Source organism: Scomber japonicus, chromosome 20 (genome assembly GCF_027409825.1).
Source record: "Scomber japonicus isolate fScoJap1 chromosome 20, fScoJap1.pri, whole genome shotgun sequence".
NCBI lineage: Eukaryota > Metazoa > Chordata > Actinopteri > Scombriformes > Scombridae > Scomber > Scomber japonicus.
The window spans coordinates 19219680-19236546 of NC_070597.1; the positions used below are offsets into that span (position 1 = coordinate 19219680).

Sequence of the window (16867 nt, forward strand, 5' to 3'; positions counted from 1 at the left end):
TTCACGCTCTCTTGGGTGCATCTGCCACATATAGCAACAGTTTAAAAAGGCGGCGCAATTGGTTATCTGGCCTGTCAATCAATCGTGAACTCACCCTATTAAGGAGTCTTCTCCCAACTGGTTTCCTCCCTCCACCATAGCCTGCGATAGCGCCGTCAGAGGAAGCTTTTTCTGCAGGGTGAGTGTTTGTGTGTGGAAGAGGGACAGATGTAGATAGTGATTAGCTTTATATTTTACATTATTAATACAGATTCTTGTTGTTTAGACAAATGGAAAGGTCATCAAAGGCATTCCATTGCACAAGTCGACAGTAAATTCACAGAGTCAGGAAAAGGAAGAGGGCTTTCTGAGAGAAGGAGGAAAATACAGATGTTAAATGGGATTTAAGAGGCGTACTAAGGGAGAGTCACACCCATCGACTGACAATGCTGCAAGTTTCCTTTATAGAGTGTTTTAAACAGGTACGTTTCCAACATCCTGTTTTTAACCAGAGGAACCCAAAGGCAAAAGTGTCATGCATAGAGACTCCAGTAAGAGTGAATAAAGACGGCAGATGTATGAATGGTAAAAATGGAGCAAAGTGGTGTCGAAGAGGACCAGAGAGGTGGAGTAAATAATCCGTGGTTTTTACCTGACCATTTCCTGTATAGAGGCGTGGTACGGACTGTAGTGCATGTAGGGTGGTGTGGGGTAGAAAACACAAAAAAAAAGAAATCATGTACTGGAGGCCTAGTGGGAGATACTTTTACGTCATGACAACTCAGAATTTGTGTTGTGGATGATACATAGTTTATCACAGCTGCTTATTTTAAAGCATAAAACAGGGCTGTAACAAACATTTACTGCAGCGTGATTTGTGTCTTACATGTCTCTTCTCCGCATCTGCGCCGATGTGTCCCTGTAGACAAGAGACCATCCTCTTGTGTGTGTTGTGGGACACCACCCGCACCAGCTCCATGCGCCGTTCGATCTGTGCGTAAAACAAGAAGTGCAGGAACAAATATTTAGCAAATATCTTCTGTGCTCATACATCACATGCAAGCAGCGGCTACCACAGCTGGAGGATGACATCAATGCGACCCTGTGAAGCATCACATTAGCCCAAGTGGCATCTACCTTTGTTTACTGTCTATGATCATATACAAAGAATAAAAGCTAAAATGATGCTCTAAGTTCATTCTGTTACAAGTTGTGGTGGACATTTCTATATAAAAATAATCAAAACAGTGTAGTCCCAGTGTAATATTTTGCTTTGTAGTATTTGGACTAAATCCCACCGCAATTCTGAACTTTTCATTAATCTCTGTCACACCATGAATTTATTTCCATAAACCAACAGAACAGAGAGTGGATAGCTAATGAGGTCCAGTTCCACGCAGAAATTTGATTAGTGCCTTGAGGGAGTTAAGGGTCAGAGTTCAAACATGATTGATAAGGGCTCATCCCTGCGGAACAACGCTGGAATGTTATCTTTGAAACACATGACTCATCGGAAGTGTCTCCATAGCGACGGCCGCTGGACTGCGACTGGGCTGTGACCGAGAGCGGGGGGTGGGGGGGTGGTGGGGTGGTGGGGCAGTGATTCTTTAGTGTTAAAAGGGTCTTTTTGATTACACAGGCTTTTCCTGTCTGCTCGCCTGGCCACACAGATCCACTCTGTGCTTTTTAGCCTGACAAGATATAATACTGTCATTGATGGGCTGGTCAATGATGGGAGTCACAGCCACAGAGCCCTGATTGAAGCTGCGCAGAATGACTATTCACTGTCCCTGTCGTGCCAGGTGCTTGACTGAGACTGTCAGTGTCAACGTGAGGCCTCGGCTAACTGTCACTGCACCATGAATGCCCCTCGTCGTTGCGAGGAGCTGTACGAGTCTCATGATGCAAAGAAGCGCTCATGAGAAAGTCAATTTAAGCACCCGGTTCCAAACAGATCAGGTGTGTCTTCTTTTATCTGGAATAAAATGTGTGCAACTGAAGAGGGGAATCGGAGAGTCTGTAAGTGGCTCAAAGGGACAAACATGTACTCAAGAGTTGGGATAAACAATGTTCCAAATATAAATGGGAACACTGAGGTCTAGAGGGCAAAAAAACGAGCAGAAATGGAGGGAGACAAATGCGCAGGGAGGATCAACCGAATACCAGACAATTGTGTTCCAAAAACAGAACGGAGTCGGAACTCAGGAATTCCACAGCAGATATCCGCCTCTGTACGCCCGCCCCTCCTCCCTCTCCTTTCTCTCCCTCTGTTCTCGTGCTCTTACGTCATTCCCGACCCATGGTGCCCCCCCCCCCCCCCCGGCATTCCCAAAACAGCTGGGTCAAATACAAACTTACCAAACACACACACACACTCTCTCTCTCACACACACACACACACACACTGCCTGCTTATGCTATGGGCTTGGGAACGCTGTTCGGACTCATTTAGTACCTGGCACAAAACAAGCAGGGGATTCCCCTCCCTTTGCTCTGGGAGGGACGAAGTTCCTGTGCGTGTGTTAGAAATGTTTGGCTTACATGGTACTGGGAGTCTTTTTCCTTCCATTGTATCAAAACCAGTTTAGACGCAGGACACACCATACACTCCAAAAAAAAAATTAAAAAAAAAATTGGAGCTGCAGAGGAATATGGAAAACCGAGGCCAAAAAGGAGCCGAAAGGCAGCAGGGTGTGTTTTAGTCCTGCTATGGGATGAGGTCAACACTTGGTCAATCCCATGATGCGTCATAGAGCAGGGAATCCCGATGCTGAGCAGGACAGACGGGGACGGTGTCTGTCTGTGTGCCTGTGTTTGTTTACTGGTATAGAAAGGATGTTAACATGTCTGGACAAGTTCTGAATTACCAAAAATAACATGACGCATAAAGGTTGGATTTATCCAGTCAGCCGCTGATGGTGAACAAAATATCTTTTGTTTACATAAATATATTCTGCATATTCTGCTTTAAAAAAAAACCCAGCTGGATACTACTTTAAAAAAATGCTTAAAGCTCTTACACCCACTCATGCCACAACTTCAAGTTAGTGTGCGGGCCGGCACTCGAGTATTTCTGGAGAGTTTCTGTGGCACCCCCTCTCCTCCTCCTCCCCCCTGTGGAGGAGCGGTAAGGAATGAACAGCTGGCACAAGAATGCCTGGTGGGCTATTTGCCACCCTGGAGTATCTTATCAAATAAGATAGGTGGGTGGGGTTGGGGGTATAAGAAAAAGCCAAATACATAAAAACAGACCGAGGACTGAGATGAAAATGTGATGAAGAGATTGTCGGGAGGAAGGAGGGTTAAAGACCTGATGGCTGCAATGGACACTTGGGTTGGGTGCAAGAAAAGCTGATATAAGCTTCACATAGCTGAGAGTCAGACAGAGTGCTTGTTTGCACTGTGAAAATCATCTAAATATATTTGGTCATGTGGAGAGGTTGTTTAAATCATTTATGGGAAATGAGAAAATCAGTTCCTGTAAGAAGAAGTGAGAAGCTAGAGAAGACACCAAAATGAAACTAAAAATAGGCTTGTAAACAAAGCTGACCAACTACTAAAGGATTGGTTTCCTGTTAACTAAAGAATAAACAGAGACTATTTGGATTCATGAGTCAAGTGATTTCTATCCTCTCTTTTCCTTTATCAGACAGCCGTGTTCTCATGAAGTGATAGACAGAGCCCACAGAGTCACAGCGGCTGATTTCCAGACACAACAATCGTGTCTTTGAGGAGCAGTGAAAGTCAATTTGTCAGACATAATCTAACGTCCTCACATCAGTGGTAAGCGCCCCGAGCGGTTGGTCACCCCTGTTCCCTTGTCGACTCGCATCGTGACGGCGGCTCTTCTCGGCTCTGAGTCTAACACTTACTTACAAGCTGTCACTCAGATGCTTTCGCCCCTACTTACGATGTCTGCGGCACCTGAGTGAGAAGAAGGAATTGTGTCGGTTTGTTTGTGCGCCAGGTTATAAAACAGGGTGTGGGAGAAGGAAGAATTATGAGAAAGCAGGGTGTCAGACATTGTTCTTAAGGAGCCAGCTGAGTTTGTTTAACATGTCCGACGCCTCCCATTCACAAACACAAAAGGCGATCTTCATAGCTGGAATGTCTTTGCGGAGCAGCCAGAAATTAGTCTCGACCCCACCTGCTGTACGCCTCAGGGGCCCGAGGATAGCTTCCCCTAAGGAAATGTCTTTGCTTTATACAGTAGATATATCTACAGCCGCACTGACCTCTGCTTCACCACAGCATGAATCTGCAGGTTTTGCAACACCGGCAAAAAAAAAAAAAGAACTCCACTCTTCGAGCAGGCAGGGAAAACTAATAAGTGATATCAGCTGGTGTTTGTTTGGCATGAAAACTTGCATACTTCTGGACTTTGTCAGCACATACATTCAGCTGCTCTTTAAGCTTCAATCACACTGTTCCTGGTTAAATTCAGTAATGGAATAAAGACTAGATTCTGCATGGTCTTTTGTGTGCTAGAAGAGGTCGCTGCTTATGTGTTCAGCGATTAACATCAGTATTTGCCTGTCACATCATCATAAAAAGAGATGAGTCAACAGAAACAGTAGATAGATATGTAAAGTAGCTTGAAGGGAAAGATGTAAACTACGTTGGTGAAAGGAGTAGATCACATAGTTTGAATCCCCGAGGCGTGAATCTATGACTGGATGTATTATATGTAAAAAAGGGACTGACAATTACTAAGGAAAGAAATGTAATACTAATATACCTTCAAGAGAGGGATTCATGAGTGAAATGAGCTGGTGTAGCCATATACAGACATGGAATGTGTACATTAGCTGGCTTCACCTATCTGTTAACATAATGCCTTTTTGTCATTCACACATCGCTGTCTTTAAGTTTATGTTCCCTAATTCCTACATGACAGGCCATTTATGTGAAGAAGCATGTGCTTGTGTGATATTTGGCACGCGGTGTGCGAGAGGAAGCAGTGCCGAGTTAAAAATGTATAACATGAAGGAAGAAAAAGTGCTTTCTTTTCACTTACAGGCTATATCACTGATGTATTTTAAGTCCTACTTTGCAGTTGAAGCCTTAATTAATGACCAAAGTTGTGCATCATATATATTGTAATTAACAGTATGGCATTCAAAAGCTCTAAAAACCTATGTAAGTTGCTTCATCATGTTGTTTCACATCAACAACAGAGCAACAAGAAGTAATGGAGGTCCATGTTTTTCCAGTGCTGGGGTCAGTTTACCATGCTTTTTTTTTTTTTTTTTTTAGCCTTTCTTCTTAATATGGAGTATGTAGACAGCTAACTCTTACTCTTTACATAAATACCAAAGGGATTTCGTCTATGGGACTGGTTTCATTGAGAAGATTTTTTTTAAAAAGCAGCTGCCTGACAGATGCAGCCATTCCAGGTTAGAGTTAAGAGCTGGTCAGTGCTCCCAACAGTCAGATTAATCATTTACCTGCAGGAGGTCATCGCTGAGAACTTCTGTTTTCTCCGCTCTGTGGGTGAGAAAAGACAACACAGAGAGATTAGTGATGACAGACAGAGTAGTTGTACTTCACTGTGCTTGTACGGTCAATGGGAAAATATCTGCCTCCCAAAACTATAATGCTCTCGATAGACTGGTTTGAGCTCTATGACAGTGTCAGCCATTGACTGGGGAACCACCGTGGGAACGTTTTAAGGCAGGGTGGGTCTCTTTAGTTTGTTGGCTCTACCGTGCAAACAGACTGGTATCCATCTCTGTCATCAGACTACACTGCTGTAGCATCAAGACTTCATATACCACTCCTTTTTTGGTTTTTCAAAAGCAATAAAACTGTGAAAAACCTGAATTATTTGTCATAATAAACAGTACACGTGGAGAAAGGGGAGAAGCACAAAGGAGGTGTGTCGCTGCCGTTTACGCTCGACAAGTTTTGATTTCCTTAAGCCGGGCTCACGATGTTTTGCACGGGGGTAGCCATGCAGCCACACTCCGCCTGAGCCTATTAATAGTAAACTAATCGTTGGGCTAGGGGAGGTCAGACAGATTAGATTCACTTAAAGGGAGAAGGCTGAGAAACACAGACTCAGCTCATTCTGCTTATCGACACCTCTACACAGGCTGGATGCTTCTGTGGCTACTGGCGGGGGGGGGGGGGGGGGGGGACAACATGACAGTTATAATACAACCCTGAAATACAGCAAATGAACAGACACCTTTACTATCACCCAAAATAATGGTGCAGCAGGTAACGTTGGTTGCCTCAAAAGGAGTTTTTCAGCCTCCTAATTGAACGGACCCATGTAGACAGCCGCTTGCCTGCATTTTGGGTAACTTGAGCTCCAAACTAGGCCCTCCTCCAAAAACTTGCTCTCTATGAACTATAGTAACCCCGTCGCAGCGGTGGACAGCTGCTTTCAATTACAACACAGAGGCAGGGAGAAACGGAGAGACAGAGAGAGAGAGAGACTGAAAGAGCAGGGACCATAGTTTTGGGGGTTTAGAAGGAAAGAAATACAAATACAGAAATTTGGTAGGTTGGTGGGTGGGTGGGGGGAGTGGGGGGTGGTGTTGGTGCGATTATAGACTCCTAAGTGCCAAACCAGAATAATCTAAAGGCTCGAGATGAATGGAAAGACTTTCTCTTGAGGGGGGGGGGGGGGGCGTAGCCAAGCTGGTGAGGTCACACATGCAAAGAGTGAAGATCTACAGAATAACCCGCAGAAACCTACAGACAAGACTCCCGGCACTCTGTGGAAAAAATGTGAGCCGCACACAGCATCGCAGTTTAATGCACACACACACACACACACACGGAGCGCCATTATAAAGCCGCCGCAGTATGGAACCCCGTGTTCTGGTGTTGTCTACATGCTGAAGAGCTCTTCAAGTGGTCCTGTGGAGGGCTTGAGCTTACAAACCACTGTTTTCATCAAACAGGCTTATGCTTGCATGAACGCAGCCTGTAGAAACTTGATCCCAGTGTTTATGCAGACAAATAACTTGATACCAAATAACTCTGATAATTAAGGTGATGGTTCATTTAATGTGTGTACATGGTTTATGTTAACCCCACTTTCCCCCCCATAACTTGAGATAACACAAGCTGTTTACTGGCTGACTTTAGAGGGATTGTTATAGACTACTGGATGCGCGTCAACAACATCAGGAAAATACAACTAAAAAGGAGCTCATTTAAATTTCTCTCAGTTCCCAAGTGCAACATGAATTCTTAGGAGTGTTGCTGTGGCTGCAAAAAGATCCGTCACTCCTCACCTCCGCTCCCCCCCCCCCCCCCCCCCCCATGCGGCTCTTCCTTCAAATGCACCACTTTGGTCCAATTACTGACCTCCGCGGCTTGAGAAATGAATCAAATCAAAACACTGAAAGGCGACCAGACTAAACTGCATGTGCGCCAAGAGTAACACGAAAAGATTTGCCTGGTAATCTCAACTGTGTTTGTGTGTGTGAAGATGCTTCCTGATGTTAATGTGAAAGAGAAGAAGTGGGTCAGGGCGGGTTTCAATATCACCCTAACCTGGTTTTAAATGAATGATGTGAAGATGCTTACAATAGAAGCTTGTGTGAGCCCATCTCTAAAAGCAGAGTCACAGAGGCAAAAAAAAAAAAAAGGTTGTGTACAGCCTGGGCAGAGGACAAACAAACAAACAAACAACACACAGAACACAGAACTGTTTTTGCCGGCATCAGCTGACCCGCGGCAAACAGAGCTGACCCCCATCGTGCCTTGCCGAAGCTGCAGCCTTTGGAGGAAAGTGTGTCGCCGAGCGCCGCATGTGACTTCTCGACAACAAGAGATCCTCGCAAGGGTGGTAACCATGACGACCTACTATCAAAGTGGAAGCGGGGTAAGTGAATACCGCGGCCGTGAGCACAATAGAGCGGCTGTTACCGGCCGCTCGACACAATCGGCGGGCCCGGGGAGCAGGGAGGGTCTACCTCTTACGGTTGCAACAGTTGGCAGCTTAAAGGCATCAGGTAATGGATACCGGAGCCAGATGAAAGGAAAAGAGGAGAATAATTGAGTGACTCAGCCCATACGACCTCCCTAATGGGGCTGATTATGTGAGCTGCTGCGTTAACATTAGACCTAGGCTGGAGTGAACATAAGATAAAGGTGAAACTGAAGGACTTTTATACAATGTGTATTGTTGTGGTGGAAAACAAAAACTGAGCTTAGGCTAAACCATACATTAGTTATATATACACACACACCCATATCACTCTATTACTTTCACCAATAATGAATATGCAGATTAATTTTTGACAGGTGGATTAATTATTCTGTTTATAAAATATCTGAAAATAGTGAAAACACCAATTATAATTTTCTAGGATCAAAGGCGACACCTTCAAATGTCCGAACAGCCCAAAGTCATTCAGATTACTGTCATGTATGACAGAGAAATGCATGAGTCCTCTCCGTTTCAGAAGCTGAAACCAGCACATTGATTGGAACTTTTTGCTTAAAATGACTGTAACAATTATTCAGTAATCAAAGCAGTTGGTGATTCATTTTCTGTTGATCGACCAATCCCTTATTTGCTCAATTAATTCAGCTCTACATGAGTCCATCCTGTTCCTGGTTTGAGTTATGTCCTGTTGCTAAGCAAAAATTAGCTAGCTGAGATCTGAATCCAGAGCATATAATGTGATACGTATGACTGTCATGACTGTTTGATTTGTTTTACGCATCTATAAAAAATGTCGTGTGTGTTTAGTGTGTGTGTAAATCTCTTGAACAGCCTTACAATGAACAATGAATTGAACTGACATTAGAAAGTTGTATCATTGAGTTATTATTGGATTGTAAAGATCTGTGTTGAGCTTCCCAAAACCAGTTTTAACCTAAGTCATGAAGCAGGTCAAGTCTCTATCTTGTGTTGTAGTTACACCAGACAGAAGTAGTGTTCCACAACAGAGACAAATGACCCTCATCTTTATTAAAGCAAACAAAAATGACTTTTGACAACAAACAAAGAACGGTGTAGTCTGATAGGTCTTGTTTATAACCAGCCGTACACCAAAGCCATCCCAGCTGACACAGCCCATTGTCCTGCAGGCGCTGGCATGGTGAGACACGGGAGGGAACGCCCAGTCACCTAACCTTGTTCATTCAACAGTGACATTTTGTCGATCCCTCGGGGAGGGGTGTGTGGGGGGGGGGGGGATTCAACCCTCTCGATTGAATCAAGGACTTCAAAACACAGTAAATCTGCATTGTATTGCGTAACACAGCGCCAGTAAGAAGATTGCTGTTGTTAGATATGACATCAAAAAAGGGATTATATAATAAGACTGTTTATAATGCCGGTGAATGATGAGCAGGGTGGGGAGAAGGAAATGAAAGCTATCTGTATATTCTATTCTTCCTGACAATTGTGAAGTGAGGAGGGGGGGGGGCGGAAATTGAACTGTTTGTGATGTTGTTGACCCCCGGCTTTGGGAACTACTGAGCTGCAAAACAGGACGCGTAGAGTTAAAAGGCATTCCAGGTTTAACCATTTGTGATAAGCTCATTACTGTACTGATTGATTGGCGTTACTCTGCTCTGGCACAACAGATAAACTCAGGATGATGCAGCAATTACAGCAAAACACTGGGCTGTTTGTCTCTTATTTTCCCCTATTTGTAGAGGCAAATTTGATCCGACCTTCCATATGTGACCCAATGTCACTTAAATGTATGAGAGTATTTGGGACCGACCGGCTTATTCTAGCTGCTGCTGGTGGCTAAAACCTCTTGAACAGACTGAGATAATGAACCTCTGCTTCAAAGACGTCCGACCACACCGTGTGAGCTAGCAATCATCACACTCTCTTCCTCAGCCAAAGAGAAAAGCTTATCTTCAGCTGACTTCCTGACAATCAGAGGTCATGTGATTATCTCGGGGAGGAAAAACAAAACAAAAAATCGAACTCATTTATCATCACCTGTCCAGCCTGTATTGGTGATCTCATCTTTGCCTCAGTGGAGCATGATCGTTATGTTATCATTATGCAGATAAGTGGTTGCAGCCTATGATACCATATCTTCTTTAAAAAATGTGGTACTATCTCTCCGCAGTGACATGCAGCAAACATGGGTGTATTGGGCCCATGGAGTTTAAAAATAGCAAACTGGAATAACCTTCCACAAAGAGAGAGAAAAGAGAGAAGAAGAAAAAAAAAAAATCCTCGCCATGAATCACATGCTGTTTTTCCCTCCACTTCAGTTTCACTCTCTACATTTATGTTCCTGGCGCTCTCTCTCTCTCTCTCCTCTTCTCTAGAAAGCGCTAGCATGTCTCTGGGAGGCAGTTTCCTGTTTGTAGAAGAAAGGAGAGATTTCCTTAGAGCGGCTGCTTGTTGGACACAGTGTTCTGCCTTTGCAACAATCGCAGGAACCCAGGGGGCAGTGGAGAGGGCCTCGGCACGCTGAACCCCTCACAGACGCGCCGATGCACCAAGTGGGCACCGACCTTAATGGACAAAGCAGCTCGCTCGCCTTAATCCCAGCGCAGGCATGTCACTCATTCAGAAATCAGAAATCCGTGGGTGCACGAGGGATTAAAACTGACCTTTTGCATATGAAAAAAAAAAAGGAAGCTACTAACACACGCATGCACACACACGAACACACACACGTCTGTTTTCTGCATCACGCTTGCTCCGCTTCTAATTTACTGCTGCTTCAGTGCGCTGAGGAAGTTATGAGTATTCCAGCTGCCCCCGCTTCTCCTGCTCATGAGTTCGGGATGTACAAACATTATCGGGCAGATTCTTAACTGGAGACTTCGCTGACGCTGCTACCATCAAAATGAAGACAGTGGGAATGCCAAGCGGATAATTCCAACGTCTGGAGCTTTCCTGCCAAACAAACCATTTCTGTCAGGCCATTAACAACTTCCACTGCTTTGTCTGCTTTTGATTATTTTCCTTCTTTTTTTTTTTTTTTTTAGTTCATCTGTTTTACATGTTTTAGTCTATATAAATCTTACTTCAGTATTCATATTTAGCTTAGAAAATGTCAAAAATAATGACACAAATTCCCAGAGCCCAAAGTAATATATTAAAGATGCCCTCTGGACATCTTTCAGGATATGTAAAAAAAACATTGTTCTTGACATGATTTTTCCAACAAAATAAAAAAAAAAAATCTACTGCTTCTCGTTCATTGACAAAATTTACTATATGCAAAACTTTAAAACAGCTGGATTTGAGATGTCTCCTCCTTCTCTGGAAACACCATTCTCAGTCATGTACGCTGGACAAAACAAGTTTCCACGCATCGCACTTGTGAGAAGTGGCACACCGGCCCTCGATTGGCTCCGAACTAGTTGTGATGTCACAAATCGGGCTTGTTTTAAATCTGTGGAGCAACTTTCCACTTTGAGCAGATGGATGTGAAAACAGCTTCTAGTGTCAAACACATTTCTGAATGGAGGGGGGCTTTAAAAGTGATAAATGAGGTCTATCAGTTTTTGCTAGTGGTCCTCTATTATATATTCCATTTAGGATGATATATCATAAACTGGAAAGCATGATCATAGTTGAAAAGACAGACAGAATTATAGCTGGAATGTTCTTTTCCTTTACCATCTTGACCTTTTTAACCCCACAGAGGCTATCATGTTTTTATTAATGTGGAAAAAATGGTTGTACTCTTTCTGTTTGCACATGTACTACAGTGTAAAAAAAACAGATAATAGGAATGAAAACAGATGTGACAGGAGAGGTCATGGGCTTACACAACAGGCCTCTGTGATTTTACAATGTGGGAACTGCATTTATTTGTAAATGTGTCCTCTGCCTATTTGACGATGATACATTATTGTTCTCAGTAGCTTTATCTGGTAGCATCCAGTACTGGCTGCACCCAATGTCCGCCTGAGGTGCCAAACACTGTTGTTGAATCCCATATACACACACACACGCCAACAACCACAAAAGACACCCACGCGCACACACACACACACACACACACACCATGAGAGCCAACCTCCCATGATGAAAACATCCTCTGACGTGGCTCGCCCTCCTATCCACGCAAGCTGGCTGAAGCCTTCTCTACTTTAGACATCCAGTCACAGAGGGACAGTGTGTGTCATCACACAGCAGCATAATGGCTCTAGTTAACGGGCCTAAAAATGGCACAACACACACCGCCATTGTTTCGTTTTTAACTTCTTGTCATGAAGTGGACCCATTCACCTCATGGCTTAAGACGCTGCAGCAGTTTTCATGTTCAGAGGACGCTCAAAGTGGAGGCAGGCAGATACTTCCACCACTTAAACGCATTAAGCTACTTCATATGCTTTAAAAGTTTGATGTCTGGTTGAAGCTGGGAGTGTAATGTTTCACATTATGGAGAAGATCTTTCTACCACTTTATCAGCACAGAGTCTATTACAGCTCATCCAATGCTTTCTCCTAATAGTCCTGACTTATCATATTTTCCCCCCTAATGTGATGTCTGAACTGGAGAAAAAATGGACTAGGTAGTAAAGGACTGACCCCCTGGCTAAGTGATGCACCAATATTAGTGCTGCGACTATCAATTATTCTCGTTATTGATTAATCTGCACTGTATGTTCTCGATGGAGTCGTTTGGTCTGTGAAATGTCAGAAAATGGTGAGAAGTGTCAATCACTGTTTCCCTAACAACCAAGGTACCATCTCCAATGTCTTCACAACAGTCCATAACCCAAAGATATTCAGTTTATTATCATCTAAAGACACCAAAAGATAATAACCAAAAACAAGTATTAAACTATCAAAATAGTTGGCAAACAATTTTCTGTCCTTTAACTGATTAACTGACCAATGGTTGCAGCTCTAGATGAGTCTGTGACGTGTCAAAAAGTAGTAAAAAAAAATGCAATTTGGTCCCCTGTTCACTGTTTCTGTTTCTGAGCCCAATATGATGTCTTTATTTTGACTGAATCATGACAAAGAAAAGCAGCAAATCCTCTCATTTGAGAAGCAGGAACTAGCAAGTGACTGAAATGATTAATCAACTGAAATGATTTATCATCATACACTTATCCAATCTCTTGCCCTATTTTAACTGTCAGTATTTCACCAGCTGTGATATTAACATTTTAGATATCATTTTTGTTTCTCAGATATATCTTATGCCACGTAATACTGTGTAAAATTGCACCACTCTTGAAAACCATAAGTTGTTATCTGCTGATGGGGGGGGGGCATAACTGGTACATACTTAACCCTAAAGCCACATATCTTCCTGTGTATTTTCCAAAATTCATCAAACATTTCCGCAACCCAGCATCTCTATTCTGACAAGAGAAAGACATCCTGCTGAGAAAAGTAGCTGCTTCTGTCTGCTATTGATTATTTCCCATGCAGATAGTGCTCACTCTGCTTTAGATGGCTGATTCACTCTTTAAAAAGGAGGACATCTGGTTGGGAGATGTGTGGACGTTTGCTACAATTGAAGGAAAGCGTTTAACACTAAGACCCCCCCCGCCCCCCATCCCCATCCAAGTTTTTTTTCATTAAGACTCTCATGTCCTAAAGTCTGGCTATCGACCATTAAAAGCAAATTATTCATTCATGAAAGACTGTCCTTGTCATCACAGCCTGCACTGATTAGATTTTTTGCAGTTGTTCATGTGATTGTCCCTCTCTGTTTTACAGCGTTTTAACTAACTTTTGGAAGAGTGTAGCTAAAAGTTATAAAGTATAAAGAAAAGCAAACAGTCAGAGATGCTACTCCTGCTCGCTGATGAGCCTCTTATCAGTAAACAATGCAGACTTGAATACTTGCCTGCCAACTGTTTGATTGGCGAGCTGTTTCATCCGATTGAACTGCTTCTTCATTTTCGGTCCTTTGCCAGTCGACTCTTCCCGAAGTTACGCTTCAAAGCCGGGCTTTGGTTTGTCATGAAGTTCACAGGGCCTCTCTCCGTCTCAATTTTCCCAAGCTGTCGCTATGACAGGGAAAAACAAGTGAGAGCCATTGAGCCCAAAGCCAATTAAAAATAGTTTGTAGCCTCGCTAGCCCCTAAGCTAGCCTTTCCCAAGTGGAAATCTCAGAGAAAAGTTCCCCTGGAGGGCGACGGCATGACCCGCGAACCGTCTTTTTGGTGTGTTTCCGTACATTAAAGTCCCGAGGTTAAGCCGTGACTAACTTTCTCTGGCTCCGGCGGCTTTTCATGGCTCTTCTCGGGGTCGCTGTCTTCACCGTTAGCCGGGCGAGCTAATGTTACCGAGCTGGATAATCCGTCGGAGCGGAGCAGGGAGCCGAGTGAACAGCAGCGGCGGCTCACCTCTGCCACTGCCAGGAGGAGAGAGAGAGGGAGAAAGGGGGGGAGGGAGGGGGGCACAGGGGTGGAGGGGAGAGGAGAGAGAGGGGGAGTGAGCAGCCGGAAACAGCGTTACTGCACCGCAGCATCTGCCAGCCAACACTACCTCCCCCTGGACACTCACAGGAGAAGCCCACCAACTAGTCATTCCTAGGAATAATCCTTTACTCCAGTACAAGAAAGTACCATCGTTTAACATTCAGTCAGACAAAACAAAAACTGCATTCATCATTTAGTTCAAGAGTCACTTTAAATGAAATGCAGACAGATGTTTTCTTTGCTGTAATCATCCCTCCCTGTCATGCATATCCCTTCATAATGCATTTTCAATGGAAGTCCTCCTTCTGTGCAAAAATGTATTTTAAAGCTTATCTGAAGCTAATATAAGGCACCAGACCCCAAAATTAGTCAAATCAAGTCAGTATCTTTCAAATTTGTCTAGTCTTTGTCTTTTTGTAATGATCCCTTCACTGCTTTTGAACAATTAAACACTGCCAAGAAACAAAAGGGTTTTGAAAAATTATTATTTTATTAAAAAGACTGAAACTGGAAGATATCCACTTGCAATGACTAACTCAGATGCCTCATTATTTAAAAATAAACCAACTTTGCAATGTATTCTCTTTTTGTTGTTTGTGCATGTTGTTTTGCTGTTGTAAAAAAGAAATCCTCTTATTATTAGAGAAAATGTGCTGAAAAAATATGAACATTAACAAGTTTAACACACTTGCACAAAAGCATGTCAAAACATTAATGTAACATAAGATGTAAAAACCCCATTTGATAACAACAAATCAAATGAAAATGTGATATACAATATGTTTCAGAGGTGGTAATTTGAGCCTTAATAAGCAAAAACTCTGAAAGTATTTAGCCATGCACACACAATCCATGAATTGGTGCCTCAGTCTTTGAAGCCATAAGGAAACAGAACACAGACTCACCACTGGTCACTATTGGTTGATCACTTTGCTTTATTTGAGACCAAAAATCTGTTTGGATACTTTGGGGGACTACTTTCAATCTTTATAAGCCTTAGAAATGTGTGTTAAATGTGATGAACAAAGCCAAATACCTGAGAAAATGCACATTTTACGGGAAACAAGTATTAGCATAACACCAGTTCTGGGAAATAAGCCCACATCCTTTTAAAGGCCTTCCATTCAAGGGAACTCACACCACTAAAAACTGAAAATGACTCAGACAGGCTTCTGTCAGTAGCCAGATGCATTATGCTTCTGTCAGAGTATGGATCGAATCTATAGACCCATTTCAATTGGTTGACCGCTTTATCTAAGACAGATAAATGCTTTCTGCCTAGTGTTTTGATATTGTTGGAGGCCCTTTTGCAGAGAGAGAGAGACGAGGCATCTTTCATGTGGACTGTTTTTGAATGTCCAAATTTTCAGCACATTTAAGTTTTGCACATGTTCTCCCCTGTGTGAGCTTTCATGTGTGAGTTAAAACCACTGACTACTTTTCTGCAATCCCAGCAGCTGTGCATATTGTCCTTGTGGACAACCATGATGTGCCTGAAACAGGTGGTTCTACGGGGGAAATTCAGTGAAACATGTACTGCATTTGTCAGATTCTTCTACAGGATGATTGGTTGTGGGTGTGTGGAGCTGAAGTCTGATTAAATGTTCTGCCTCAGCCTTGAGTCTTTGCAGCTGTATGGTTTCTCCTACATGTGAATGCTCAAGTGTGTGTGTGTGTGTGTGTGTGTGTGTGTGTGTGTGTGTGTGTGTGTGTGTTCTTTTTTTAAATTTATAATAAAGCTGCTGAAGTTTATTCCACAAGTAGGACAAATCTTTCTCTTTTTCATGTGACTTTCTAAATGCTGCATCAGGTCCCCTTGAGGAATTCCGACATGCTCCAGAAATACCACGAGGGAATTCTTGATTATCTGAGTGACATGAGGCGTCCTTAATGAGGCCTGGCTGTGTGGTGGTGGGATTTCTACACACAATTTACAAAGAAATATGTCAGAGTGTCTTTGGATTGGGGCTTGATGACATGGGGCTTGATGATTATTCTCCCCCCCCCCCCCCCCCCCCACACACACACACTCCCCAAAATCTGATCGTGATCCAAGGCTCATCATCCTCATTGTTTAGACTCTCCTCTGCAGAATAATCGAATGAGAGCAGCTGACCATGAACAAATGCCTCTAGATGCCTCTACTTTAGCCGCTCCTTTCATTGATTCAGTTCATTTATATTTTTAGCTGCATTATTAGCTCATTTCCCTAATACTAAATTAGTTTTGATACCTACTACCAGGATGTCAGGCGGTGAATACTCAACACAAAATTAAAAATTAAAAACATAAACGCCATTTAGAAAAATATATTTCATATATTTCACACACTTTGTTGTCAGGTTTAGTGTCCATTTCAAGTTAAAGGTCAACCAATGCAAGACTAGTACTGCACCTGTCTAACCCAAACATATATACCTACTATATATATAACTTCTGGCATGAACATAAAACATAAAATATTGCTGATCTTTCTATTTAATGTGATTTTTGTGGAGAAAAAAAAATCATTTCTTTAGCGAATTCACAGAATAATACTTTTATTA

The 16867-nt window shown here is 42.9% G+C and overlaps 1 protein-coding gene across 3 annotated transcripts in view; it reads right to left on the reverse strand.

Annotated features, from left to right (window-relative positions):
* arhgap17a (Rho GTPase activating protein 17a) overlaps positions 1-14259 on the reverse strand; it is a 30493-nt gene extending 16234 nt beyond the window's left edge. For 2 of the 3 annotated variants that reach the window (XM_053340759.1, XM_053340760.1), the window contains exons 1-4: positions 13745-14259; positions 5427-5466; positions 866-970; positions 95-171 (exon numbers count right to left, since the gene is read on the reverse strand). In XM_053340759.1, the coding sequence (XP_053196734.1) occupies positions 95-171; positions 866-970; positions 5427-5466; positions 13745-13797 (275 nt within the window). In that variant the 5' untranslated portion in view covers positions 13798-14259. Of the gene's footprint in view, positions 1-94; positions 172-631; positions 665-865; positions 971-5426; positions 5467-13744 lie in introns of all 3 variants that reach the window. The other variant, XM_053340758.1, reaches the window with a different exon arrangement.
* Between the last annotated feature and the right edge of the window lie 2608 nt (positions 14260-16867).